A 25,638-nucleotide genomic window follows, 5' to 3' on the forward strand; every position below is an offset into this window, starting at 1 on the left:
GGAGCTGCGTGGTGAAGGAAACAGCAGCAGCCGTAATGCAGACACGCAGTCAAGCAGCTGTTCATGAAATGCTGGATTGCTGTTGGAGGAGCAGGCGTTTTCAATGTTGCATAATCACGCCTGAGAAAAGGCTTTCTTTGCCTTGCCTGCTCGATCGTGACATAAAATGAGTCATTCAGTGTGAAGTGTGGGGATGTCCTCACAGACACCAAAACAAAGGAACTGCTATATTAGAGTTACAAACTACAGGTTCAATCATTCCCAATCGTTCCAGATTCAAGACGTTTTAGAATTAAAACTATAAACTTTAAACTATAAAATTTTATTGATATTAAAGCTGGGGTAGGTAACACTTTTGTAATGTTTGATCAATGATTCCAGAGCAAACTTACATAAAATAACTCAAACAGCACCAAAATGAATCCTCAAAACAAGAATCGAGCCAGTGATTGGAGAGATTTAACCCTTCTCGCACGTCCTTTAAATAGAAATTAGGCTCTTCCAGCATTGACAACAACTGCCTATGCTGCAAAGAAACCTTCAATACGGGCAGAAAAAGTCCTCATCGGACCTCGCTCATGTGATGGGAGGAGCTCAGGACAAAGAGCCCCCATCCCAAAAGATTTGTTTTAAATCATGAACTGGGCATTTACTCAACAATTAGCTTTCAAGGATTGCTTTATTACTGTTCCAAGCTATTAAATAGCTTGTGATGTATGGGTTTTGTTTACTTTGTTCTTTGACAATGCCTTATTGAACTAATAATGTAAGTTAACTCATTAAACACATTAAAAGCTGAACTACTTCCATTCAGACTATGGTAAATGAATAATAAATCTGAGCTGACCAACTACACATTTTTAAAATAAAGGGTATGTATGTAACATAAACATTCTTTCATGTACACTGCTGTGACCTCATAGCACAGTGTGCATTACTTATCTCACCTATTTTTTGATGGTTCTTGTGAAAAATGGGGTAAATTTAAAGCTTTGAGCTGCCGTGCTGGTATTAAAATATGTTTTAAAAAGTCGCAGAACACTCAAAATGTCTGCTGTATGCCACTCAGGACTTCACGTCTAGGTACTTATCTCTGATTTATTCCATGTCACTTCATCACTGACCATTCTGCGCAGACGTGTGCTGGGGTTCAGGCTCCGAGCTGCCGGGTACGTACTTATCGACTGTCCTGATGTTATTCTCCTTCATGCCCTGGATGTGGGTGTCCAGTCTCTGGAACAGCTCCTGGGTCAGTAGCTTTTCATTCTCCATGAACTGAGTGACGATGCCATCTGCAGGCGACCCCGATAACAGATCCTGGGGAGCAGGAAATACATTCAGTACAACTGTAAGATTATTTGTTTTTAAACATCACAACTGTGGTCTGTGGGTGAGTTTGTGATAAGTCTCACCGGCGGTAGAGTTTTGTCTTTGACCACCAAAACGATTGAGTCTTCTGAGGTGGAGCTTTGTCCCGATTCAGAGTTTGCCCTGTTGAGTCTTCTGCTACTGGAGGGTGATACTGAAGGAGACCTGCAGTCTGAGGTCTGGGTGTAGGGTTGGTCTGTAGGGGACTGGGACAGAGTGTGCAGCTCCTTTAAGAGTTTGTGAATCTCTCCTTCGTGGCGAGTGCCGTTATCCTGCAGCTTCACGTCCTCCGCACGTTTGTGTCGGCTGCTATCTTCATACCTAAAACAGGTAGAGTTCAGGTTCCTGCTGTGTTGGGCTTGTGTGTCTGTGTTTACGTGACACTCACCTGTCCTGAGCTGGCTGCGTGTGGTCAGTTGTGGAGCGTATATCCTGGCTGGAAACACCAGCCTGGGCACGTATGTCAATGAGAGCCCGCTTCAACTGTGCGTTCTCTTGCTCCAGGCTGCTGTGTGGCAACATGTGACTCTCAGAGTCCACCCTCTGAGGAGAAGAGTAGTGATTCAGCGAGTCAGAAAACAGGCTAAAGCCAAGTTAAGAGAAGAAAGCTGCGTCTGTAAAACCCCCTGCAGTGACTACAATAACAACAATGACAACAGCAGACAAACCGTGGATGACTGAGACTCCAGTCGACGCAGCAGAGCCTTCAGACGATGGTTTTCGGTTTGTACAGACTCCAGCTGTGCCTGAGTCACCTGGGAAAGTCAGAAAACAAGAAATATGTGACGCCCTGCTCAGACGATGGGCCTCAGAAAAGCAGCTGCCTCATATAGAATTATAAAAGCGTAACCCTGTATATTTGTCATAAAACAAGAATTGTTCCTCTCTCCACCATATTTGTCACAAATCACTTCAACCAGTAAACATGAATTCCTTGGTGAAGGCTCCATAAAGACCCCATGCTTCATCTCAAAGGTCTTATTGTGTGATTTATGTCTGTGTTTATACATAAAGGCCCTCATCATTTAGTTTACACTAAAAGCTAATATTGAAACTTTCATTCTCTGCTCACTTTCAGCTCAGCTGCCTTCTGCTCCGCTCGCTCCACCTCGCCGCGCAGCTGCTGCGCGACGCTGGACGAAGAAACCCTCAGCGAGGCGACGGTGAGGTCGCGCTGGTGCAGCTCGCCGGTCAGCTTCGACACCTCCTTCCTCATTCCGTCCACCTCACAGCTGTGAGTCTGCCGGGCTCTGTGGAGTTCTTCTCTGAGCTGTAGAACGAAGACGTCAGTGTCTGGTCTAAAACTGTGGCAAAAGAAGTAAATGAAAAAAAACGTATATCTGACCTTTTTCATTTCAGCCACAGATGTGTCATACTCTGCTTTCATGCTTCTCAGCTCCTGTTCTGTCGTCAAGTGATCGGCTTTTTGTCGGTTCAAATTCTCCACTCTGAGAAAAGCACATTAGAGGAGGACACGGTGAACACAAACATCTCACCAGCCAATCACGTGGCAGGAACTACATGTAGACATGGTCAAAAGGAGACTGCTGAAGTTCAAGCCCAGCAGAATGAGGAAGAAAGGTGTTTTATGTCTGATCTACTGAGTTTTTTAAGCACAACCACATGGTGGAGTCATGCTTCCAGCCATGGTTGGAACCAGGGCCTTTCTGCATGGAGTTTGCATGTTCTCCCATGTTCTCTTGTGGGTTTTCTCCAGGTTCTTCCATTTTCCTCCCACAGTGAGGACACTGAATGTTTGTTTGTCTCTATATGTTGACAATGTGATGGACTGGCAATCTGTCCAGGGTGGGATCGGCACCAGCTGCCCCGTGACCCTCAAGTGGAGGATATAGTGGTCGACAATGGATGCATGGTCCTCATTCATTTATTAAAACAAGATTTCTGATTGTTTTAGCTTCTTAAATGTGAATGTTTCCTTCATTTCTTTGGTCCACATAGCAAAGAAATAAGTTAATACTGAATTATTTTGGTTTGTGGACAAAGCAAGACATTCGAGAACATCATCATTTCCAGGTTTGACAAACACTGATGAACATTTTCTGACATTTTATGGACCAAACGATGAATTGAGAAAATAATCAACAGATTAATCGATTAGGAAATGTATCGTTAGTTGCAGCTCTAGTCCAAACATGAGGAAATATCCAGTGAGATGTTGGTGCAAAAACAGCCTTGATGATGCTAGAGATGTCAGAAGAATCTTTTTCCATCAAGGTATGAAGAAGGTCACACCTTGAACGCCTCAAAAAAGGGCTAAAGCTTCACCTTCATGAGGTGATGTACCGGTATGTTTGAATAAAGTGGCAACTACAATAATCCTAAATTCTTATTATTATCACATAAAGACTCCAGGATTCACCTCTCTTTGAGACAGGCCAGCTCTGCTTTGAGATGAACCTCACATGCTTGGGCACGAAGAAGCTTCGTCGTGGTCATCTCCAGGTCTTTTCTGAGTGTTTCCACACCAGCACAGCCCCGGGCTGTGAGACAGTCCTCCAGACATCTGGAAACACAACAACAACAAAAGACAATGAAACTCTCATTACAACAACACACACACACACACCTTCCTTTCACCTGTTCCTAACTGCTGCCTCTCTATGTACACTTCATCCCCTTCTGCCCTCGTGACAGTATAGGACGCCCCCTTGTGCATGCTCGGCTGTATTACATCACGAGTGATCGAACGACCATTTATAAAAAGGAGAGATTTACTCACCGAATGACTCGGTCTTTAGTTTGCAGAGCTTGTGTAAGTCTGGCAGCTTCATTGCGAAGCTTCTGGAGTTCAAAACCCTGAGAGTCGCGTGGGCCGCGCAGTTCCTCTCTGTCCTTGGACGACACCTGAAGAACAACCGTGAACCATCAGCTGACTCAAATATCATTTTAAGAGAATGACATAAAAATATTCTATTATATATTATAAAAATATATATACAGCCTATGCCAGATAGTCTTTAAACTCATACCTTAGTAGTATTTCTTCTAGTATAATATTTACATAAGAAAAAGGAACATTTTAAATGTTGCAGTACATTGCAAAGAAACTAAAATGTTATCATTTTATTATTGGCCTCACTCTGTAACGTGCCTTGAGATATTATATATTGTGATTTGGTGCGATACAAATAAAACTGATATGATAGTGTGTCTTTTCTACAGGAAGACGGGGCCCATTATTATCATTTCTTTCACCCACGTCTCGCTCAGATTGTCCCAGCCACATGTGAAGAGGTCTCAGTCGCTCCAGCTCCAGCTCCTGAGTGAGCAGACCGGCCTGGGTCTTCTCCAGCCGAGACCGCAGACTCTGCACCTCCGAGCAGCACTCCCTGTGCTGCTTCTCTATTTGCAACGACACCAGCTGGTCCTGGAAATCAAAGAAGGCAGAACATAGTGTGTGAAAACGGTGCTTCAGCATTAAACTGATATGAAATATGGCGTTTTAAAATTTTTTTTACTTTCACGTGTGTAAGTTCATCCGTCAGGCTCCTTCTCTGGGCCTCCAGTGCCATCAGCTGTTTCTGATACTGGACGTGTTGCTGATGAAATCCCTGTCAGGAGATGCATGGTTAATGCTGCTCAACCAGTAGATGGCAGTAAAGGATCAATCTGTTGATAACTGATGTCAGGAAAAGTGGACTTTTATACCTCAATTTTGTCTTGGAGTTGCATCACCTCTGAAATACTTGTCTCTTTGGACCCTCTGCTGGTCTCCTTGAGCTGTTTGCGCTGGAGCTTGTGGTAGCTTCTCTTTAATTTATCCAGCTTTTATCGTCACACAGAAGCAAGAGTGTCATTATAAACACAGAGACATTTGACTGATATATATTCAAACATGTTTGTGAGCAGCATAAATCCAAAAGTGCTGGACAGATTTTGATGATGATGTAGTTAATGACCCAATAAAGAACGTTTTAGATACTGATCCGGACATAAATCAGGATTCAGGACTTTTTTAGGCCAAAAAAATACATTGATAGTTCTTTAGTTGTATTAAGTTGCAGGTAAAACAAGTCGTCACCTCTTCACAAACTTTCTGCAGCTGCTTTTCGTACTTGGCGATTAACTCTTGTCGATCGGTCTGGACGTCTTCAAGCTGCTTGCGGAGCAATCCGATCTGGTAACAGTAAGAAAAGGCACATTTAGTTTAAATAAAAACAATTAGAGAGGGTAAGAGAAAACGATCTAATGCAATAAATATGACATATGAATTTGATTCACTGCTATGACTTAGGTATATTTATTAATGGTGAGACCAAGTAAATGTGTCTGGCTGGACAACTAAAAAGTTCTACTCTATTCTGGTCTATTTGAGTCTAAATAAAGGAGGTGCACACAGCAGGATAAGGGTGAAATGATTTAAGGCTACTTGAATGTGGCAATAAAAAAATGTGTGATTTATCCACAAAAATGTGGATAAATCATGAAGAGAATTTGAGAAAAAGCAAAGAAAGTGTTAACCGTCTCAGTTCAGAATCAGGGTGAGTTATCATTATAGGTGCACATCAACCCCATAATAGCACCAGAGAACTCGATTTTGGTGATAAATGTTGCATTTGATTGGTCTATGACTCATTGCAGCCCTGCTGAACACCTAACAAAGTCACTGAATAGTAAGAAACCTCTGCTTCACCTCCAGGTCCCTGCGTTCAATGAGATTCTTAGAGGTGAGCAGTTCATCTTCTCCACTCTTCAGCCTGAGCCTCAGCTCCTGGCTCTCAGTCTCCCAGCTCCTCCTCTGCTGGTTGATCATGATGTCGATCTGTCTCATCAGCTCCTGCAGCTCCGGCTCACATGATGATAGGACAGACCTGGTGGACACACACACACACGTGTAAAAACACCACAACAATGGCAGAATGTGAGGTTCATGTGTGTTAAATAAGACCAGATTGTGACTGTGTTAGTTTACGACTGATTTTAGATACAGGGATCGTTACCTTAGATCAGGATTCTGCAAAGACCCCAGCTGAGCCTCCATCTGTATTTAGGTATGAACCAACTGTCCCTGTGGACTCTCTGAGCTAGCTTCAAGCTAACTAACGGCTAACTTGGCTACAGGGTTAACATCCGTGGTAGCTACATGCTAACCATAACGTAGACTGAGCAGAAGCGACACAACTGTGAGCTGAAATTAAACAACATACGTTACATTATCTTAGTTTGAATTAAAGGTGAATGCCGGCACAATACAGAGAGTAGTTGTAGGTTAACTTCACCAAAGGCGGCGCTTCAACTGTTTCTGTTTACATCCTGGATTCGCTAATGAAAGGCGGTAACTCCGCCTCCAACCTCTTGACTGCCTCTTCACACCGTAGATGTGACCAAACCCAACAAGGATGTGTATTATCCCTTTCACTCGTGTGTCAAGATGGTTTCCACAACCACGTTCTATAGAACGGGATGAATTTAAGCCATATTGCATATTATTATATTCCAAAAGTATCTCATAGAACGTTTAAGAAGTGTAAGGACGAGCAACCAGGACACGTGGCTCGTTGGTCTAGGGGTATGATTCTCGCTTCGGGTGCGAGAGGTCCCGGGTTCAAATCCCGGACGAGCCCAATTCTTTTAAATGTTCTAACTAATATTCTGTCTTTCACACACAGCACGACATCTATACGTCAATCTACCACTTGATAATCTGCTGCTTCTCTTTAGGCGTCGCCGTAGCGAACCACCTGCCTCCATCTTGTCCTTATACTACCGCCAGTCCTGTCCTTTTCTGTTACACCATGAACCTTCTCTGTGGTCTTCTTCTTCTCCTCCTGATCGGCAGCTCCACCTTTTGTGCAGTATTTTGTCCCTGCGTGTGTTGAAAACCATCCCACCTTGCCTCTCTTTCTTGATTTCCAAACCGTTCAGCCTGAGCTGTGATGCCGTCGTGTAAATCCATGGCTAGCTCTTTTAGCGAACACTGCACACACTGGTAAGTCACCGCGCTGCTGAGAGACGTTATCTAACTAACGTTAACATAATATTTCACTGCAGTTTACGCAGGTCACCAACCATGAAAATACTGCATCAAAACAGAAAAATTGGACGCTACACGTTGCATTTGTATATAAAGACAACATTTTGCTAATCGTAGCGTGGCTCGTTGGTCTAGGGGTATGATTCTCGCTTTGGGTGCGAGAGGTCCCGGGTTCAAATCCCGGACGAGCCCAATGTTTTTCCAGACTTTTTTTCCTCCTCGTCACACATACCAGCTACTTTGACGTATGGATGACGAGACCTGACATTTAAATAAATAAATAAATTCATACATACAGGAATAAATATTAAATAAATAAATATAATTTTTTGAATTTCGTTTTATTTATTTATGCATTTATTTATTCCTGTATTTATTTATTTATTTATATGTCAGGTTATATAGTGATGTATATACGTTGACTTTCTTGGTTTTAACAGGTTGCTATTTTAGTTACGGGAGAGATTATTTTTGTGGTACGCCACTGGTCCATTATACCAGTGTATAATTGGTATAATGGTATAATAAACAACAATTAACTTCATTACATTTTAAAAAAAAAAAGTACATTAAGGATGGTTTAATTGAATATAAAATAATATACTACCCTTTAGAATGTTTTAGAAAGTGTATAATAGGTTTCAAATAAAACTCTTTTGTTTTTTCCATCTTTAGAAGGAGCACGTTATATGTACTTTAGGCCTAAGTGCCTTGTACATGAAGTGGAAGCCTACAATTATTAAACAACGCCCCCTACTGGCAGCCGACAGCTGACTTGCTGTCATGTGATTGGATGATTAGATATTTGTGTTGACAAACAGGTGTACCTAATAAAGTGGCAGCTGAGTGTACATTCACAATCATCATGGCATGTGAGGCAGAAAACTAGATTGGTTATCACTGTTTGCCCAAAACCATTAACCGCCATCACCCTCCTCCTCTAACCTCCTCCACACCCATCTGTCCACCTGCCACACATCACACATGAACAAAGAGCGTCCCGCAGCTCTGCCTCCACAGCTGTTGTGTTATTACGAGGGGTTGGGACACGACAAGAGACAGAGAGACGTTTCCGCTCCGCCCACAAAAACCACCTCAGACACTCCCAACAGGAGGCAGACGAGCCGGGCTCTGCCTCTGCTGCTGCTGCTGCTGCTGCTGCTGCACCACACAGCTCTCAGTCACTGTATCACTGCACTGAAGGAGCAACAAGGGGCTTTAAAGATCCACAACACACCACTGTAAGTACACTCTTATTCATACAAGTCAGCAAAATAGGATGTGATTTTTATATAAACAATACTGGTTTGTGTTCCGTTACAACTTTTTAAAGAATACATATATCAAATATTTTAAGATTTTCATTGTCACGGCAGCTATAGAAGTGCAAAAAATGCAGTTTTAATAGAAAAATACACTCGAAAAATACTTACATATGTTAGAACAATAAGTCTAAGTTAATGTGGTCTTGATTACAACACTGCTAATATCCTGTTTAAGGCTGGCTCACCTTAAAGCTGTAGTATGTAACTTTTAAATACACACAAATGTGTGTTAGATTCTGACATGGTCAAAGTGGGTTCGCTCAATGTTGATTAAGTCAGCTTCACTCTGCGTGATTCTCAGTATCGCAGTATTTCGTATTTATTATGTAGTATTTATGTTTACGTTCAAGGCGGATGTAGGCAAAGGCAACATCGCGCTAGTAAAGCGAGGCCACGGCAAACAGGTCAAAGTATGACTGAAAACACTGCTGTTGCTGCTGTTCAGATGCTTTCTTGTCCCCACCCGCCCCTGCACTGCTGCTGCTGCTGGTGCGTACACCCAAACGCTCCCTCAGTCAGGACTGATAGTATTCCTTGTCAGAGCCTGATTTCAGATGAAGGACGCAGATAATATGGCATAGTATGTGTCAGAGGCACAATATCAACATAAACAAAAAAAACATTTAAAGTTACATACGGCAGCTTTATTGTCACTTAAGTTTTTATTTTCTTCTTTATAAATAGCAACATTACAACAGTGAGTAAAAGTCTCGTATATTGTTCTTTTCTTCCATCTGTAGGTGTTAACGTACTGCAGCTTTAAAGGCCTCGGGCCTAATGTCCAAACTTCTTTCTATGTTTTCTGTGTTTTCCATACAGTCTGATTCAACGAGAGCTTCACCATCATCGTCTGGTTGTCCCTGACCCTCTCCTCGTTCTTCGCGTCCACCTCCTCAGTGCTGACCATGGTTCTGTGCGAGGACGGCGAGTGCAGCGTCTGCCTGCTGCCGTACTCCAGGATGGACAGGATCCCTCGCCTGCTGCACTGCAGACACACCTTCTGCGAGCCGTGTCTGCAGACCATGTCGCGGGCCAGCAGCGGCCTGCTCACCGTGGGCTGCCCTCTGTGCCGCCGGGTCACCTGCGTCGGCCGCGGCCTCAGCCTACAGGAGGCGCTGTGGGTCAACAGCATGCTGTGGGAGCAGATACCCGAGGAGGAGGAGGAGGACGCAGAGGAGGAAGAGGACGGGCTGAAGCAGGAGGCGGAAGGGGAGGAGAGGATCGACGGCACACAGGAAGTGTCTTTGCAAGCAGAATGGTTGGTGTGATTGTGTAATACACAGAAATTCACATGAACGTGTGGTTGTATCAGATACTGGTGTTTTTCAAGTTTCCAAGGATATTCTTTTTGTTCCACGGAAGACATTTCTTTCCTGACGATCAGGAAGTGTGAATATGCTGAATAGCCACTACACTGTAAAAAAGAAAAGTCAAAATTTCAGGGCAACTTGCTGCAATTAATTTGTGAGTTTACAGCCCAACAAAAGATCTCGAGTTTTAAAAAAAGTTCCATCAACTAATATTATTTTGTTAGACAAACTTGTACGTTAGAGTTGTGCCAACTTATTTTGTAATACATTTATTACATTATCTGAACATTAGTTCAGTAGCCAAACTGTTTGAAAAGAGAATTTTTAGTTGCCGTAATATTAGTATTAGTATAGTGTATAATATTAGTTGATGGAACTTTTTTAAAAACTTAAGATCTTTTGTCGGGCTGTAAACTCAAAAATCGATTGCATCAAGTTGCCTTGAAATTTTGAAAGTTTTCTCAACTTTTTTTTTTTACAGTGTAGGGGGCAGGTTGCAAAAAGGAAATCTGGAAACATGTGCCTATTTTTTCACTTGATTTACAACAACAGTGAGCATTTTCCTGAAGAGTTAATGGTCTCAATCACTAGAGGGAAAATAGATAATTAAGTACAGCTTAATATGAGTGGACACTAGTGTGATTGACAGCTGGTGTCATCCAGTAAGAGCCTGGTTGCAGTCAAACATGTATAAAGTACCTTAAAGGGATACTTGAGTCAAAGTATCTTACCAGAAAATGACTTTGGTAGAAGTCGAGGTCACTTTTGTTATAATATGACTTAAGTAAAAGTCTTAAAGTACATGACATTTACTGTACTTAAGTATCAAAAGTTATTTTCTGATATAAAATGTCCTTAAATTTTAGACGTAGAAGTTAAAGTGAGGAGTTAAGGGTGAGTTGTCTTTCAAGTGGAAAGTTGTGTGTTTGATTCCCAGCTCCACTAGTCTATGTGTGACATTTAAAGGCGCCATATGTAAGAATGTGGCCAAAAACGGTTACTACACCCAAATTCAAAATACCGAGGTCTTTTAGGTTTCGTTTTCTGACGTAACTGGCAACCCGTGGTTGCTCGGCAGCTGAGGCTCTACTGACTGCAATAATTGGTAGATGGCGGTAGGTGGCGCCACATGCCAAAACATGATTTCAAAACATAAACATGATTTGCAGTCTGCAAAATATTTTTTTTAATGCAAATATTTTGTCTGTACTGTTGTTGTTGGTGAGTTCAGTTTGTTATATGAACATTATTCCTGAGTCTCTGTGACATATTAGGAGGATTTTATGGCCAGTTGCTTTAGATTTATTACATAATGCACATTTAAGCAGCTCATCAAGACTAAAAAAAAGCTCTGTATAAATACAGACCATAATACCAACTCTTCTTCTTCTACTGATTTTATTAGGTAGTAACGAGTAACATTGACAGTTAGAGGAACTGTAGTGGAGTAAACATAAAAGTTGCTCGAAATATAGCTAACAAATTAAAGTACATATATGTGATATATAGCAGTGGGTATTTTCTTAAGATACTGTATATTTTATTGGGTGAGTCTTTCTCTTAAGTGGCTCAAATCAGTTTTACCTTCTGTTTTCTAAGTGTCCATGTGAGTCAGCGCCTCATAAAAGCACACTTCAGAAAAGCCAAACTAACACTTTAAGGAGAATTTAAATCATAGCTTTTGTTTTGAGTAAAAATGCAGGAAACAGTTTCCCTGAAATATGTTGTTTCACTGTAACAGCAGCAGTGTTCCAACATGTTTATGCTCCTGTGACAATGTGCTGATCATTATCTTGAATTTGAAAAATTTGAACCCGATTCCAGAGAAACTCGCAACACACAAACTTGACTTTTTTCTTTTCTATTTTCTTATCCAGTGCTTCCTCCAGCTCCAGCAGAACCAGGCTGAAATTCCCCGCGTTCCTGCGGAGGTTCAGTCTGATGAAGCAGCACAGCGAGAGGATCGTACCTGGCACCAACGTGTAGGTCCACGCTCTGAGACCAAATAATATCTGAGAAACGTCTTGGTGAAATGTGGGCTGATTTTTCTGTTTCTTGTTTTTTTTTTGAAGGGAGATGAAGTCGTGGCGTAGGCTTTCTGTTGACTTTTAAAAAAAGAAGACGCTGCCACAGCTTCGTCAGAGGAGGGAGAGACGAGGCCATTGTGAGCGAGCGTGGAGCCATTTGTGTCCCTGTCAAGACATTGTTTTGTCCTCAGCCAAAGGTCCCCCCACTCTTTCTTGTCCCCACATTATTTATTCCAGGATTAATTTTCCCAGCTGGTGCTGTGGGATTTGCTTCAGCTGTCCCAGTGAGGCTAAAACCCTGAGAGCCCCTCGTAACAGATGGTCTCCTGAGGACGCTCCCTTTTTACTTTACTCTTATTCTAACTTATTGTTGTTGTTTTTTAAATTATGACTGCATGTAGATAAAGTATTTAATAAAAAACTATTTTTAAAGAACAGAGCAGTCGTCGTAGCAGTGTTGTTATTCTTGGCTTAGTGAGATGGAAAAGAATCGAGGGATAAAAGACTTAACTCTGAATCGTTTGTTTGAGAATCAAATCTGTGCCATCTGAGATGAAGTCGATCAAGCAGACGACGAATTCTGCTGCTGTTTAATCTTTACTTCTGTAACTATGAGCCTTCTCCAGCACTGCAGTATCTCACAGAAATAATCTACTCAAAGACCTCCACAGAACAGTCTATGAATCAGAATAATCTGGAATAAGTCACAGTGTTTTATCATTCTGAATATGAATTATTAGCCTCAAACCATATACAGTGTGAATCAATTTAGTTTTTTTTTTAATATAAACATGTGTCTTTTAGATTTAAACCATTGTCAAATGAGTTTGTTTTTGTGTCTGTGGAGACACAGAGTTATGTGTTTTACATCATGACCGAATGAAGGGAAGGGAAGAGGCTACGACTAACAGCTATGCTAAAGTGAAACGATAACTTTATACTGGAAAAAGTTACAAAGTAGAAATGTTGAGAAAACTCAAAATTTCAAGGCAACTTACTGCAATCAATTTTTGAGTTTACAGCAAGTTACAGAAGTTCCATCAACTATTATTTTGTTAGACAAACTTGTAAATTAGTGTGGTGCTAACTCAAAATTCTGTTTTCAAACTGAACCTTTTGTTCAAATAATTTAAAAATGAATTTTGAGTTGGCACAAGTTTGTATAAGAAAATAATATTAGTTGATGGAACTTTTAAAAAACTCCAGATCTTTTGTTGGCCTGGAAACTCAAAAAATGTATTGCAGTAAATAGCCTTGAAGTTTTGAGCATTCTCAACTTGTTCTTTTTTACAGTGTAGGTGAAGGAATTAACGCTTCTGTTACCGTCCTGTCGTCGCGGACAGGATTCGGCATGCGTACTTCGCATTAACGTAGCTCCTAAACCGTTTGTTGACGGTAGAAGACGCATCGGCGAATACTGGAAAGCAGAGGAATAGAGTTTTGTGTCCATACACTGTAAAAAAGAAAGTTGAGAAAACTCAAAATTTCAAGGCAACTTGATGAAATACATTTTTGAGTTTACAGCCCAACAAAAGATCTCGAGTTTAAAAAAGAAAAAAGTTCCATCAACTAATATTATTTTGTTAGACAAACTTTGTGCAGAGAAATAGAGTTTTGCGCCCATATACTTGTCATTACGGCCCGAATGACCGTCCAATCACAGACGAGATTCACCAGTGCGTCACACGTTCGTGACGTCAGCTTATTCCTAAACGGTTGAATCACTGCCAGATATGGAAAGTGAAAGTTATCTTGGAAAAAGGAGCAGATTTTTTTTTACATTTCTACAGCCATCAAATCTAAATAAATGTGGTGAGCAGTTACATACTGCAGCTTTAATCGGATCAGACTGAAACACGTCCTTAAAACAAGGTCAAACACACGGTGAAAGGATTTCTTTTCGGGTCGCCAAATAAATCAAATGTACATTTTTTAAGCCTTTAATTTAAGATGTATTAAATACACATGGATAATATGAAGTTGGGATTAAATTATGAAGCGTTTTCACTCAATTATGCTGTTATGAAGAATTAGGTCTCGATAGTTTGGACTCTTTAAAAAGTAGATCTCCAGATACAAACCCTGATTTACGACAATCTCAGTGACTAAATATAAGTGATGCCAGTGGGAGGATTAGTCGACGGCACAATATGACTGTTACTTTTATGGTCACAAAGGAAAAGCCACAAAAGACCGATTGAACCATGAAAGTGGATTATAATCTCTATGCCGCGAGCATCTGGCAAATATTCCGCGTTAGAAGACGGTGAGGTCGGTGGATCATCGCTTTCATGGAACCGTCCTTTAATGGTTTGCGGTGTGTGTGAGCACAGATTTACATCTCACACAGCTGAGGCTCATTGTGTGTGTGTGTGTGTGTGTGTGTGTGTGTGTGTGTGTGTGTGTGTGTGTGTGTGTGTGTGTGTGTGTGTGTGTGTGTGTGTGTGTGTGTGTGTGTGTGTGTGGTGTCGCAGTCGTATAGAGGTCACAGATCCTCGTCTGTGGAAGTTAACAGGGAAGACGTTAGTCGTTAGGCTGGTTTGGTGGAAACTGTTGCTGGAGCAGGATAAAAAAACAAAAAACCTGTTTTACCTTAAAAATAACGACTTTATTCTGGTTTCTGATGAGTCACTGACTTTGAGGAGAGAGAAACTCTCTAAATGCTCCTGCTGTGGGCAGAGAAAAAAGTACACGATTCAAGGAGAATAGAGGCTCTTCCTGTTTGTATTCATACTTTATTTAAATTTAGAGAAGGGAATTATAATTTACAAGGATTATTTATGTTTGAAACAAAGGGAGAACAAATATTAGAGACAGATGTGTCAGTTTTTGGGGGTAAAGTAAAGTTATTGAATGAACTCAATGGTGAATTGAAATTGTGCAAAACTATTTTAGGGTTCAAAAAAAGAGTTTAAAATGTAAAATAATTACAGCAATAAAGCAACAAAATTGAAAGTCCAGTACTATAATTTAAAGTTCTGATTTTCTTGGTTTTTCCTTGTATTTTAACACCTGCTTCAGCCTGTTCCTTCTTCAGTTATTGGGACATTTGTGTGCAATGATAGAATGAAGAGATTCACTAATTCAATCATTCATTCAAGGTATTTGCACACCAAATTCGTTTTTTTATAATATTGTTCGAATCAAGACAGGATTTTGCCAGGGCTACAAGACTTTATTTATTTATTGGTAACGATCTGGGCACGACGGGGGTTTTAAATAAAAAAGGTTTAAATGATAAGTGTTTGAGAATTAAACCACCAAATTTAACCCTCAATGTAAAATGCATCAAGCTGAACTCACTAACACCTCAAGTGACTTGTGAATGTTGTGAATGTTGTACATTTATGAATTATGCAAACCAGGTTTATTATGAACAGACGACTCAATACAGGTAGAGGCCTGTATCTGAAATACTGCAGGGTCTAATTTAAATATACATATATACATATACATATACATATACATATACATATACATATACATATATATATATATAAATGTATATGTATATGTATATGTATATGTATATGTATATGTATATATACATATACATATACATATACATATACATATACATATACATATACATATACATATACATATATATAGATTGTCATTATTGTTATCATAAGTAAATAAAATAAAGCAATAAAATAATAAAAAATGCAAAGAAATCATTTATCCTTTGCTTTTTTTCTTGGTGTGTACTTTAAAGGGTAATAATTGTCAGGGACTCACATGAGAACTGCCTGAATCAGGGCCAGAAAAAGTTCATGCGTAAAACTAAAAAACTAAGAGGTAGAAGTCAACAATGACCACACATTCAGCAGAGGAAGAAACACCTGATATTTGCCTTTTAACAGGATTCAAAACACTGTGTTTCTCCTGCATCATCCACACGTCCATCCATCGCTTCATCCTCCACATGAGGGTCGTGGGGGCTGCTGGTGCCAATCCCAGCTGACATAGGGTGTCGCCAGTCTAAGGCAAACATATAGAGACGGGAGGGAGAAGATTCAAACTCCACACAACGGGATGCAAACCAGCAACCAACCGTCCGTGAGGCAACAGCATCAAAGGCCACGTGCTCACTGTGCTCACAAAAACCCTCCTGGATCATTAACTGAGCAAATAATACAACCAGCAGAACCCAAATACAGCTGTCGGTGACGTCCACCATCCAAACAGAGAGAAAAGCCATGATAAAGGAGCTCAGTCAGCTCTGGTTTTTCAGCTCCTACCAGATTATAAAATCTCCCTGGTTCATTTACAGCAATTGCCATAACATTATGAAGGAAAAATCTTAATTCATGTCGTAATAGCGGTAGAATAAGGTGTTAATATGTGCTTAATAATGACTAATAAAGGGCGAGTATGCTACTTATATGCATGTTAGTAAGCATCTTAATGGATAATATGTGTTCCCTGATCTAAAGTGCTGAATTTGCAGCGTACGCTGAGCCACGTCTGAGACAATAAGTCGTTTCTGATTTCTCATCCTGACTGAGCTCCTCGAAACACCACGATGCATCATCATCATCATCATCATCATCAGCGTCACAGCTTCAGAGAGCAGACAAACAAAAACAGAGCTGGCAAAATGGCACAGGACCAGTTTCAGTTTCGCAACGTTATTTACGTGCCGGCGTGGTCCTGGTGGAGGTGGATCACAGGGATCACAGGGAGAGAGGTTTACAACATATAATCACTCATTTAAAGAGAAGTCACTCATCTTAAATGTGTTGGAGCAGGAGAATCAAGCAAATATGTGGGCTGGAAGAACATTAAAGAGGAAGTCTACACGGCTATATTCACCTCAGCGGAGGTTATTATGGTCTGTGTGACTAATGACTGTGAGAACCACAAACGTATTTCATGGATCAAAACAATGGAGCAAGATGATTTGCACAAGCAGCGGTGCATTCCTTTCTGAGGACGCTGCACGACGACGACAACACATAACAACTCCAAGATGTTGTCACGGAAATATCGTGGTTAAGATCTGGTGTTGAACAGCTCTGTATTCTGACTGATCTCAAAGCAGTGATTCTCAAAGACTGGGTCGGGACCCATAGATGGGTCATTGGAGATTTCTTTTGGGTCCTTAAAGAAGCGGTTTTTTTTTAAAACCATTTAGTGATGATTTATGTGAATGTATGTAAAATGAAGGTATGATTTTGTGTTTTTTCTCAAACTGTGGTGTACCACCAGTGGTACGTGAGCTTCCTCTGGTGGTACTTGGAGGAGAATCATAAATACTGTTCTACTGAACGTGGGTCTTCTTACTGCAAAGGCAAAAGTATGACACAACCATAATTAACTCAGTGTCTAGTATTACATTTGTATCAATAATAATAATTATAAAGTACTGGCTAATCAGAGGTGGTGTGAAGGCCCCCCTACGCCCAAAATCAAATTCAGCTTAGGACTCCATGAAGGCTTGGACCGGCACTGCCTAGGTGCGACAGAGTGTAATTTTATGATGCACTCATTGCGCTTCATATTGTTATTTGGGTAATGATCGATCTTTAAAGGGGACATATTATGCAAAATCAACTTTTTAATAATTTAAATCCGTATACTTGGGACTCCGGTGGTCCTATCAGTTGCCAAAGTGTGAAAAAAGATGACTCACTCACAGGAGATAAAACACGCGATGTTGACTTCCACGCAAGAATGCAGGCGAGAGCAACTGTATCCGAAAACTGGAAGTCCGCGAAAAGTTATATACTTGGCTCCACAGTGCAGTACAGAGTTCTACACAAAGTTCCAGCCTCATAGGATTTATCTGTCCAATGGATAATGTTATTTGACAGCAATGTGCCTGCTAGAGCCTGCAAATGATCACTTTTCCAAATGCTAACTGCTCCCAGTAGCCTCTGTGGCGGTGTCCCTTAAGTTTTGTTTTACTTTTTTAAGGTGGACCTTTAAGGTGGACCTAAAGAGATACTACTAAACCGAGTGTCCTGAACAGGGCTGTTTTGGCAGCGTGATTGAACTGCTGTGGTGCTTCATCCTTAAGGTATTTTGACCAAAGCATGTCACAGACATGTTCATTAGGACACCAGGGAACTAGTTTAACTTGGAGAAATAAGGTATAATATGACTCCTTTAAAAAGTTTGCTCAGTGTCAGAAACTCCAGGGGGAAACTTCTCATGTGAGTGACCTGCTGTGACTGAACATAACTGTCATTAACAGAAACCCAGGGAGTCCTGCACGCCTCGGCGTGTACAAACACGTGTTTGTCGACACTTGTTTGACACATCCGTTGCTTCACCGTTACTCAACTGACCTAATCCCAGACAGCATATTCTGGTTTCAATAATCCTGCTTGGACGCGTATCCGACAGGTGAAAGAAGGAAGGGTGTTTTTGGTAATAAGACATCTTTATTAATCGTTTAAGGAGAGACATGCTGAGATCTCTGTACAGTGTAAATGGAGAGTCAGTTCTGCGGCACAGAGCTGTGACGAAACAAACACACCCTCAGGAAAAGGCCATGGCCTCTGTTCGAAAATGCAGACTTCTTCCTCTTCCTCCTCCTCCTCCTCCTCCTCCTCCTCCTCCTCGTCTCAACACAACACAGACACATTTGTATTGCATCACTTGGTCCATGTTCTTCTAAGGGAATGTCAATAAGAGAGCGACGTCTACAGCTACAGATCAATCATTTTGTCCACAATTTAAAATAAATAACAACCAGTGAGTCTTTTCTGTGAGGTCAGCAACGACAGCAGGAACTTCCTGTTTCAGAGTGAGTTCAAGTCCAAATCTCCAAAATCTTGTCTTTTTATTATTATTATTATTATTTAACTTATTAAGTGAGTTCAGAGGAGTCCTTTTCTGTACAGGTGTGAACAATTCATGACTGTTTTTATTCTACTCTACGACACAGTACCTCAAAAGTTCTGGATTATTATTATTATTATTATTATGATGATGATTTTATTTTCGTGGATTTTTCACCGTGTTTTCTAAGACGTACATCGTCACACTAACTCTAAAACATACAAAAGTGCAGTGACATTTTCATGATCGAAGATCAAAGTAGTGTTTCTCAGTCAGGCGCTGGTAAGAAAACAAAAGAAGAAGAAGAAGAAGATGGACACCATCACACCATATCATCAATAGTCAGTTTAAACACAAGCAGCAAAGACGACTGTGAAATATGTTTCTATGACGATCAGGCAGCTCTTAAATGAAGTGACTGTACAGCGACTTAGAACTTTAGATTCACCCCAAATATCTACATGTGCAAATTAGTCTTGTGACGCAAATGAAAGTGGTTCAACGCCAGAAAGTGATGTTGCTTTTTTTTTTTTTTTTTTTTTGTACTTTTATGCAAACTGTGGGAAACATTGAGCTCAGAACACAAGGTTTGAATCCTGGTGAGGCAAAACTCACCCCTTTAAAGGAGTTTTTGGTGCAAATGTCAGATTTGTGGCGTTTTATAGACATTTCAATGTGGGGGTTTTAAAACGGAGAGAATATTGACATTATAATGGACAAACATTATCTTTTCTTAAACCTATACAGTTTCTTTTATGCCTAAACATATCCATATACATAACCAGGAATAGATTAACATCAGCTTCATTTCTTATGATTTAATTTTTTTTTAAATGTCCTGGTTATCAACTGCAGATTTTTACTGCTCATCTCCATCCATGCCACTAGTATAATTGTATGTGTATCACTGTGATACTACTTTTAATGTATCATATTAATACATTTTTACATACTGTAATTATTGTCTGAATTATGTAATAATTTGTGTTGCTCTGCTCTAAGGGACTTCTACTCTTTTTGAGATTAATTACATTATTTCCCCTTATAAAAGGGATTTTTTGGCAGGTGTTTCTTACTCAAACCTTGGGTCTCAGCACAGAAGATGTGAGGCAAACTGTGATTTTTGTGAATTTGGGTAATACGAAATTACGAATAACGCTAATTTGATTATCGGCGTCACAATCTGTAACAAACAAAAACAAACAACAAGTTGATATCCACATATATGTGGATTTGCAAAAATGTACAGCGGCAACATCTGATCCTGGCGACTGGTTTGTGTTAACTGACGTTTAGATCAGCGCACAGAGAGAGTCGTGTTCCTGCTCCTCTCAGAGTCTGTGTATAAAAACGATCGAAGAGGCAAAACAAAAACTCCCGTGTGACGACACCAGCTCTCACATAATGCCGTGCTTTATCGTCCATCCAATCGTATTCGATTGAGGAAGATCTAAAACTAATGATTAAGACGTTTAACGTGTCAGGATGTTTCAAGTAGAAGATCATTTTCCCTTAGACTTACATTTTTTTAAAAAAGAGTTTGTTTTTGCACCCAGCGGAGTCGCCCCCTGGTGGCAAACTACTACTCCTAAGTCCATTTTTATACACAGGCTGTGGACTCTCCTCTGCACACTGATCATAATCACTACAACCAAAGATATCGTACTACAGTTGTGAGCGTACGTACGCGTGTGTGACATTCAGCGTCTATATACAGCATCTGCATTCTAATGGTGGTGCCTGCCTACACACACGCACTCACGCACGCAAGCACGCAAGCACGCACGCACGCACGCACGCACGCACGCACGCACACACGCACACACACACACACACACACACACACTACAGTCAACTGTACACGTCCAGTTTTCATAAACACACACTTAAGAGTGCAGTGAGTCACTGGTGTCATTTACATGTTACATGGGTGTGTGCGTGTGTGTGTGTGCACTCACAGACACTGGTATCGATGTTGGAAAAACTAGTCATGCATTAGCATTAGCATTAACCAAGCAACTCTTCAATTTGTCCTGTAAACTGTCAATAATGATGGATCATGAGGCTGCGATTGGCTCACCCTCAAGACTTCAGGTGTGTGTGTGTGTGTGTGTGTGTGTGTGTGTGTGTGTGTGTGTGTGTGTGTGTGTGTGTGCAGGGATGCAGCAGTGACAAGAACACAAGTGAAAATCAATCTGTTCTTTCTGGCTCATTAATAAAAAAATAAACAACACAAATGACACTTTTCCAGAGAGAGAGATTTCCCTGAATATGCAAAAAAATATATAAAAACACAAAGTGTGGGGGAGGAGGGGGGGACACACGTTTCTACTGTAAACACAATAAGATGCGAACCAAATTCACATATTGCTAATTCCAACATGGTGACCAATTGTCGGGCGAGAGGAGGCAGGATTCTAAACGTGCAAAAGTCAACGGCTAACCCGACAGGAAGCAACGTAAACAAGCGTGTGTGGTGTAAATGTTGTTGTTGTTGTTGTTTTTCAGGACGAGGACATTAACAGGAACAGCCTCCTTCAGTCGTCTGCGGCTCCTGCGGTTTGTCCAGTTTGATGTCGATCACTGGAGGTTGTTGAGGAAACGTTTGGACGTTTGGAATGACAAATAACACCAATATTAAACATTTGCAACTGAACAAAAAGGTTACATTATGTCCTTAAACTTAATGTCTAACAATCTGTGTCAAGCTTTCAAACCTAAGTTTAACCATCGCCATTTAAACTGTTATATATTATTCCAACAAATCAGGAAACAAATGCAAGATTAAAGCTGCACGCTACATAGAAGCCGCTAACTCAGGAAACCGGACAGACTTCCTCTTATGTTTTGATATGGGTTGCCATGGCTACTGTGGTAGGTCGCTAAGAAAGCAAAAAATAGTGCAGTGTGGACTTTAAGGTGACAGAGAACTGTGTGCTGTGTTTAAAGCAGAGCTATGCAGGTTTTTTAACCCGAAATTAACAGAGTCAGAGTCATTGTGATGGTTATGTGTCTTGTTTTTGGGAGACTGTGGGGTTGTCTCTACTGCCCCCTACTGTCCGTTAGTGGAAAAGCAGCCTTGCAAGATCATGGGCCACCAACCTGGAGTCCTTAGAATCAATGAATTGCTCCATTCATTTGGAAATGACTTCCATATATATGTATGCATATATATTGTATACCTATTATATACAATTATATTTACGTTTAATTATTTTTCTTTAATATCTTTTTGCAGATATTTTGTAAAAAAAAAAAAAAAAAAGCATTTGATAGAAAATGGGTATAGTTTATTAAGAAATTAATGAATGGATTGATAAGTGGGAAGCTAAAAAATCGATATATTTTTTAAATATGTTGAGTTGTGGGAATAAATAAGTAAATTGATAGATTTTGTGTGTCAATGCGGTGGAATTCCCATCTGCATTTGTTTTCTTTTGACTGTTTAGTTTTCACATGTTTAAAATAAACAATAAATAAATACATAAATATATTGTTATATGATTATGTGTTTGTAATGTATGGCTTGTAATACCACTTTACGGACAGTAGGTGGTGCTGTGCCCTATGTCTAAATGTATTTTCCAGAGCAGGCATCACTGATGACACGCACACACACACACACAGACACACACCTACATGTCTTTACCTCACTGCGGGGACCACGTTTGGGACTGGGCATAATGTCCCCACAAGGAAAAATGTCCCCACAAAAAAGGTGTTTTACCAGGGGGTGGTCCACACAAGCATAGAAAGACAAGAGTATACAAACACACAAACGCACGCACACACAGATCTACATGTCTTTACCACATTGTGGGGACCATGATCAGAACCGGGGATAATGTCCGCACAAGGAAAAATGTCCCCACAAAAAAGGTGTTTTGCCAGAGCGTGGTCCACACAAGCATAGAAAGACAAGAGCACACCCACACTATACAATATTTGCATTATGAGTCAATCATTAGCTGCCGTAAAATTTTAAAGAAAGTCTCAAATACAAATATTAATTGCTACTAAATGCATGTACTGTAGCTGCTTTAAGACATAGTGGTGGTGATGGTGGGAGAAGTAAATGCCCTAAATGTGCTGCTCCTCTGACATGTACAAATGATTCAGCTCAGCAGGGAATCTGCTCCTCTATTGTTCACACAGTAATAAAGTGAGAGTCACTGCTGCTGCTGTGTAACAAGACGGCAGCGTACAACAACTGTGGCCTACATACAAGTTAGTCTGTGCAAACTCACTGTCCCTACTGCGGCTTTAATAAGCTCCTCCCACAACAGGACGTACTGTTTAAACGCAGCAGCTGATGTGTAATGTTTGTATGTTTGATATTATTTCTGCTCAGACGTCGTCCTGTCACAGTTTCATGTGACGGAGCGTAGAGCATATACTTGATGTTTCTGTTCAGATTGGTTTTCCCCATCTGGGATGTGGAGAATGTATCCGAGCACAAGACATTAGCAAACCAAATGAGCAGCTGCAGCTTTGAATATTTCAGTCCTGCCAATACCTGTGTGTGTGTGTGTGTGTGTGTGTGAGACATGTGTTTTTCTGTGGTTGTGAGGACAACGTTCGAGTTGACGCAATTGCTGCGAGGACATTTTGCCTGCTAAAAATGGCCCTAGTTGTCCACTTTGTCCTGTTGCAGTCTATGTAAAGTGATAAAAATCACATATGCGCTTCAGTGGAGACCAAAGTGGGTGAATGTCCCCGTCTGTACACAATATCAATGTAAATGCTCCTGTATCAAACCACTTGTTTATCAAACATGCAAAGAGACATTTTCATCATTTTGGTGACGGTTTAACGACATACTGCACACAAGGAGTTAGCCAGCAGGGGGCGACTCCTCTGGTTTCGAAAGAACTGTGTTTGAATGGAAGTCTCTGGGAAAATGAGCTTCTGAATAAGTTGAAGTAAGTGAAGACAAAAACTTTAACAGAGTTAAAGGTGCATTATGTAATAAATAAAGCAACTGGCCATAAAATCCTCCTAATATGTCACAGAGACTCAGGAATAATGTTCATATAACAAACTGAACTCACCAACAACAACAGTACAGACAAAATATTTGCATTAAAAATAATATTTTGCAGACTGCAAATCATGATAGTCTTTTGAAATCATGTTTTGGCATGTGGCGCCACCTACCACCATCTACCATTCTTACATATGGCAATAAATTATAATAATAAATACAAAACTGTATATATTATATTACAGACAAAAGTAAGGATAGAAACTCTAAAGCTGAATATATATGTTACCCTGTATGAAGACAAATACACAAATCATTGATATGGATTAGTGCTGACTAAAATATTGAATTATAACGGTTGGATTTAGTTGAAATAAACGGAGTTATTTGCTAAAAATTCATCATGTTTATGAGTGTTCTCGCAACCACAGAAAGACGCGTGTGTGTGTGTGTACAGCCAACAGCATCTCCTGACACATTTATAGGCTCGTGCCATCGAGCAAAAGTATTGTGAACTAAAATTATTCATATTTTAGTGAAATACCAACTGAGATAATTAAGTTCGGAATTCAAATGAGCTCTTATCAAATGAACAAAGTGGCAGTTTAAGCATCCGTTTTTAGGAGGCAAACAGCTGACAAACACAAGGCAGTCACGAGGAAACAGCATTGTTTGCTGCTGCAGCGACTATACTATACTATAGCTTTTATGGCTTACACTAAAAACACAGATGTGCAGTAACGCTGACTTGTCAAACGCAGCTTTAACTGCACGGCGGCGTTATGAGCACAGTGTCGATCGCACTGGAAACGACGTAATCTCAGCCTATATAGTCACAGCCTTGCCTCATAATTCAAACAAAGCTCTAAATAATATAAAACCAGCATGATGGGAAATAAAACCAAGCCTTTTCCATCGCTCTCTCAACTCAACACGAACAAACCAGCAGCAAATCACGAGGGTCGAGCACCTCTTCACTCTGGGATAATCCACCGCTAAGAGGCAGAAAACCGCTCTCACACAAAGCAGCAGCAGCAGCAGCAGCAGCAGCAGCAGCAGCAGCAGCAGCAGCAGCAGCAGCAGACTGAGTCTCACAGGCCTCAATAACACGAGACGCGTCCATCACCAAATTTAAAAGAGGACGTCCTGTGATTAGAGTTTTATTATCTGCTTCAATTCACTAACTCCTTCTCTAAAGGAAACACAAGTGGAAGCGTCGCCGTTAGAATCAAACATTATTAAATATTCAACTCTAAATGTTCACTCAGTCATTTTTTATTATATGTTGAATGACTTTTCTTTAAATGGGGCTGTGCTGCAGTGGGTGCCTCACACAAAGATGTGTCTTGGTTTAAATCCTGTTTGTTTTTTTCTGTTTGGAGTTTGTGTCATTTTTCTTCCTAATTTTATTCTTATCTCATTTATTGTCCATTTGTCTTGTTTATGAAGCTCTTGCATCCCGACACCACTGAGCTACTTGACGGCAAACAGCAAATAAACCGATTTAAGATCCACATTTTAACATTTAGCTTTAAATAACTTAAATAACGAAACCCCACATTAATAGAAGTAAATAAAATGTTTCACTCTTTAGTAATTTCAATAGTAGTCATTGATGACTTCATTATTGTGATAATTGTATAAAAATAGGCTTTAGAGTCTATGTAAAATGATAAAAAATGCCAAATTTGAATGAACAAGAAAAGTAAATGCATCACAAATGCGCTTTAGTGGGGACCAAAGCAGGTGAATGTCATGGTCTGTACACAATATAATATCGTGACTTAAATATCGTGATAATATCGTATTGTGACTAAAATATTGTGATATCAGATGG

The 25,638-nt window shown here is 40.4% G+C and overlaps 2 protein-coding genes across 3 annotated transcripts in view; both read right to left on the bottom strand.

The window, feature by feature from the left end:
* Nucleotides 1-1,116: 1,116 nt before the first annotated feature.
* Nucleotides 1,117-6,370, bottom strand: cep63 (centrosomal protein 63; the record flags this gene model as incomplete). The annotated part of the gene is made up of 14 exons (XM_083888250.1): nucleotides 1,117-1,317; nucleotides 1,413-1,689; nucleotides 1,757-1,911; nucleotides 2,037-2,123; nucleotides 2,441-2,638; nucleotides 2,714-2,816; nucleotides 3,749-3,892; nucleotides 4,109-4,233; nucleotides 4,589-4,756; nucleotides 4,848-4,940; nucleotides 5,038-5,154; nucleotides 5,411-5,506; nucleotides 6,023-6,200; nucleotides 6,330-6,370. 14 exons carry the CDS (start codon nucleotides 6,368-6,370, stop codon nucleotides 1,117-1,119), a joined length of 1,983 nt encoding a protein of 660 aa, XP_083744376.1.
* Nucleotides 6,371-21,293: 14,923 nt separating this feature from the next.
* Nucleotides 21,294-25,638, bottom strand: part of rab6ba (RAB6B, member RAS oncogene family a) — a gene marked incomplete at its 5' end in the record, with an annotated part of 49,346 nt that continues 45,001 nt past the window's right edge. For both annotated transcript variants that reach the window (XM_083887865.1, XM_083887864.1), the window contains one exon: nucleotides 21,294-21,400. In XM_083887865.1, the coding sequence (XP_083743991.1) occupies nucleotides 21,336-21,400 (65 nt within the window). In that variant the 3' untranslated portion in view covers nucleotides 21,294-21,335. The remainder of the gene's footprint in view (nucleotides 21,401-25,638) is intronic.

The sequence above is a fragment of the Microchirus variegatus genome (genome assembly GCF_963457635.1).
Source record: "Microchirus variegatus genome assembly, chromosome: 4".
Lineage (NCBI taxonomy): Eukaryota > Metazoa > Chordata > Actinopteri > Pleuronectiformes > Soleidae > Microchirus > Microchirus variegatus.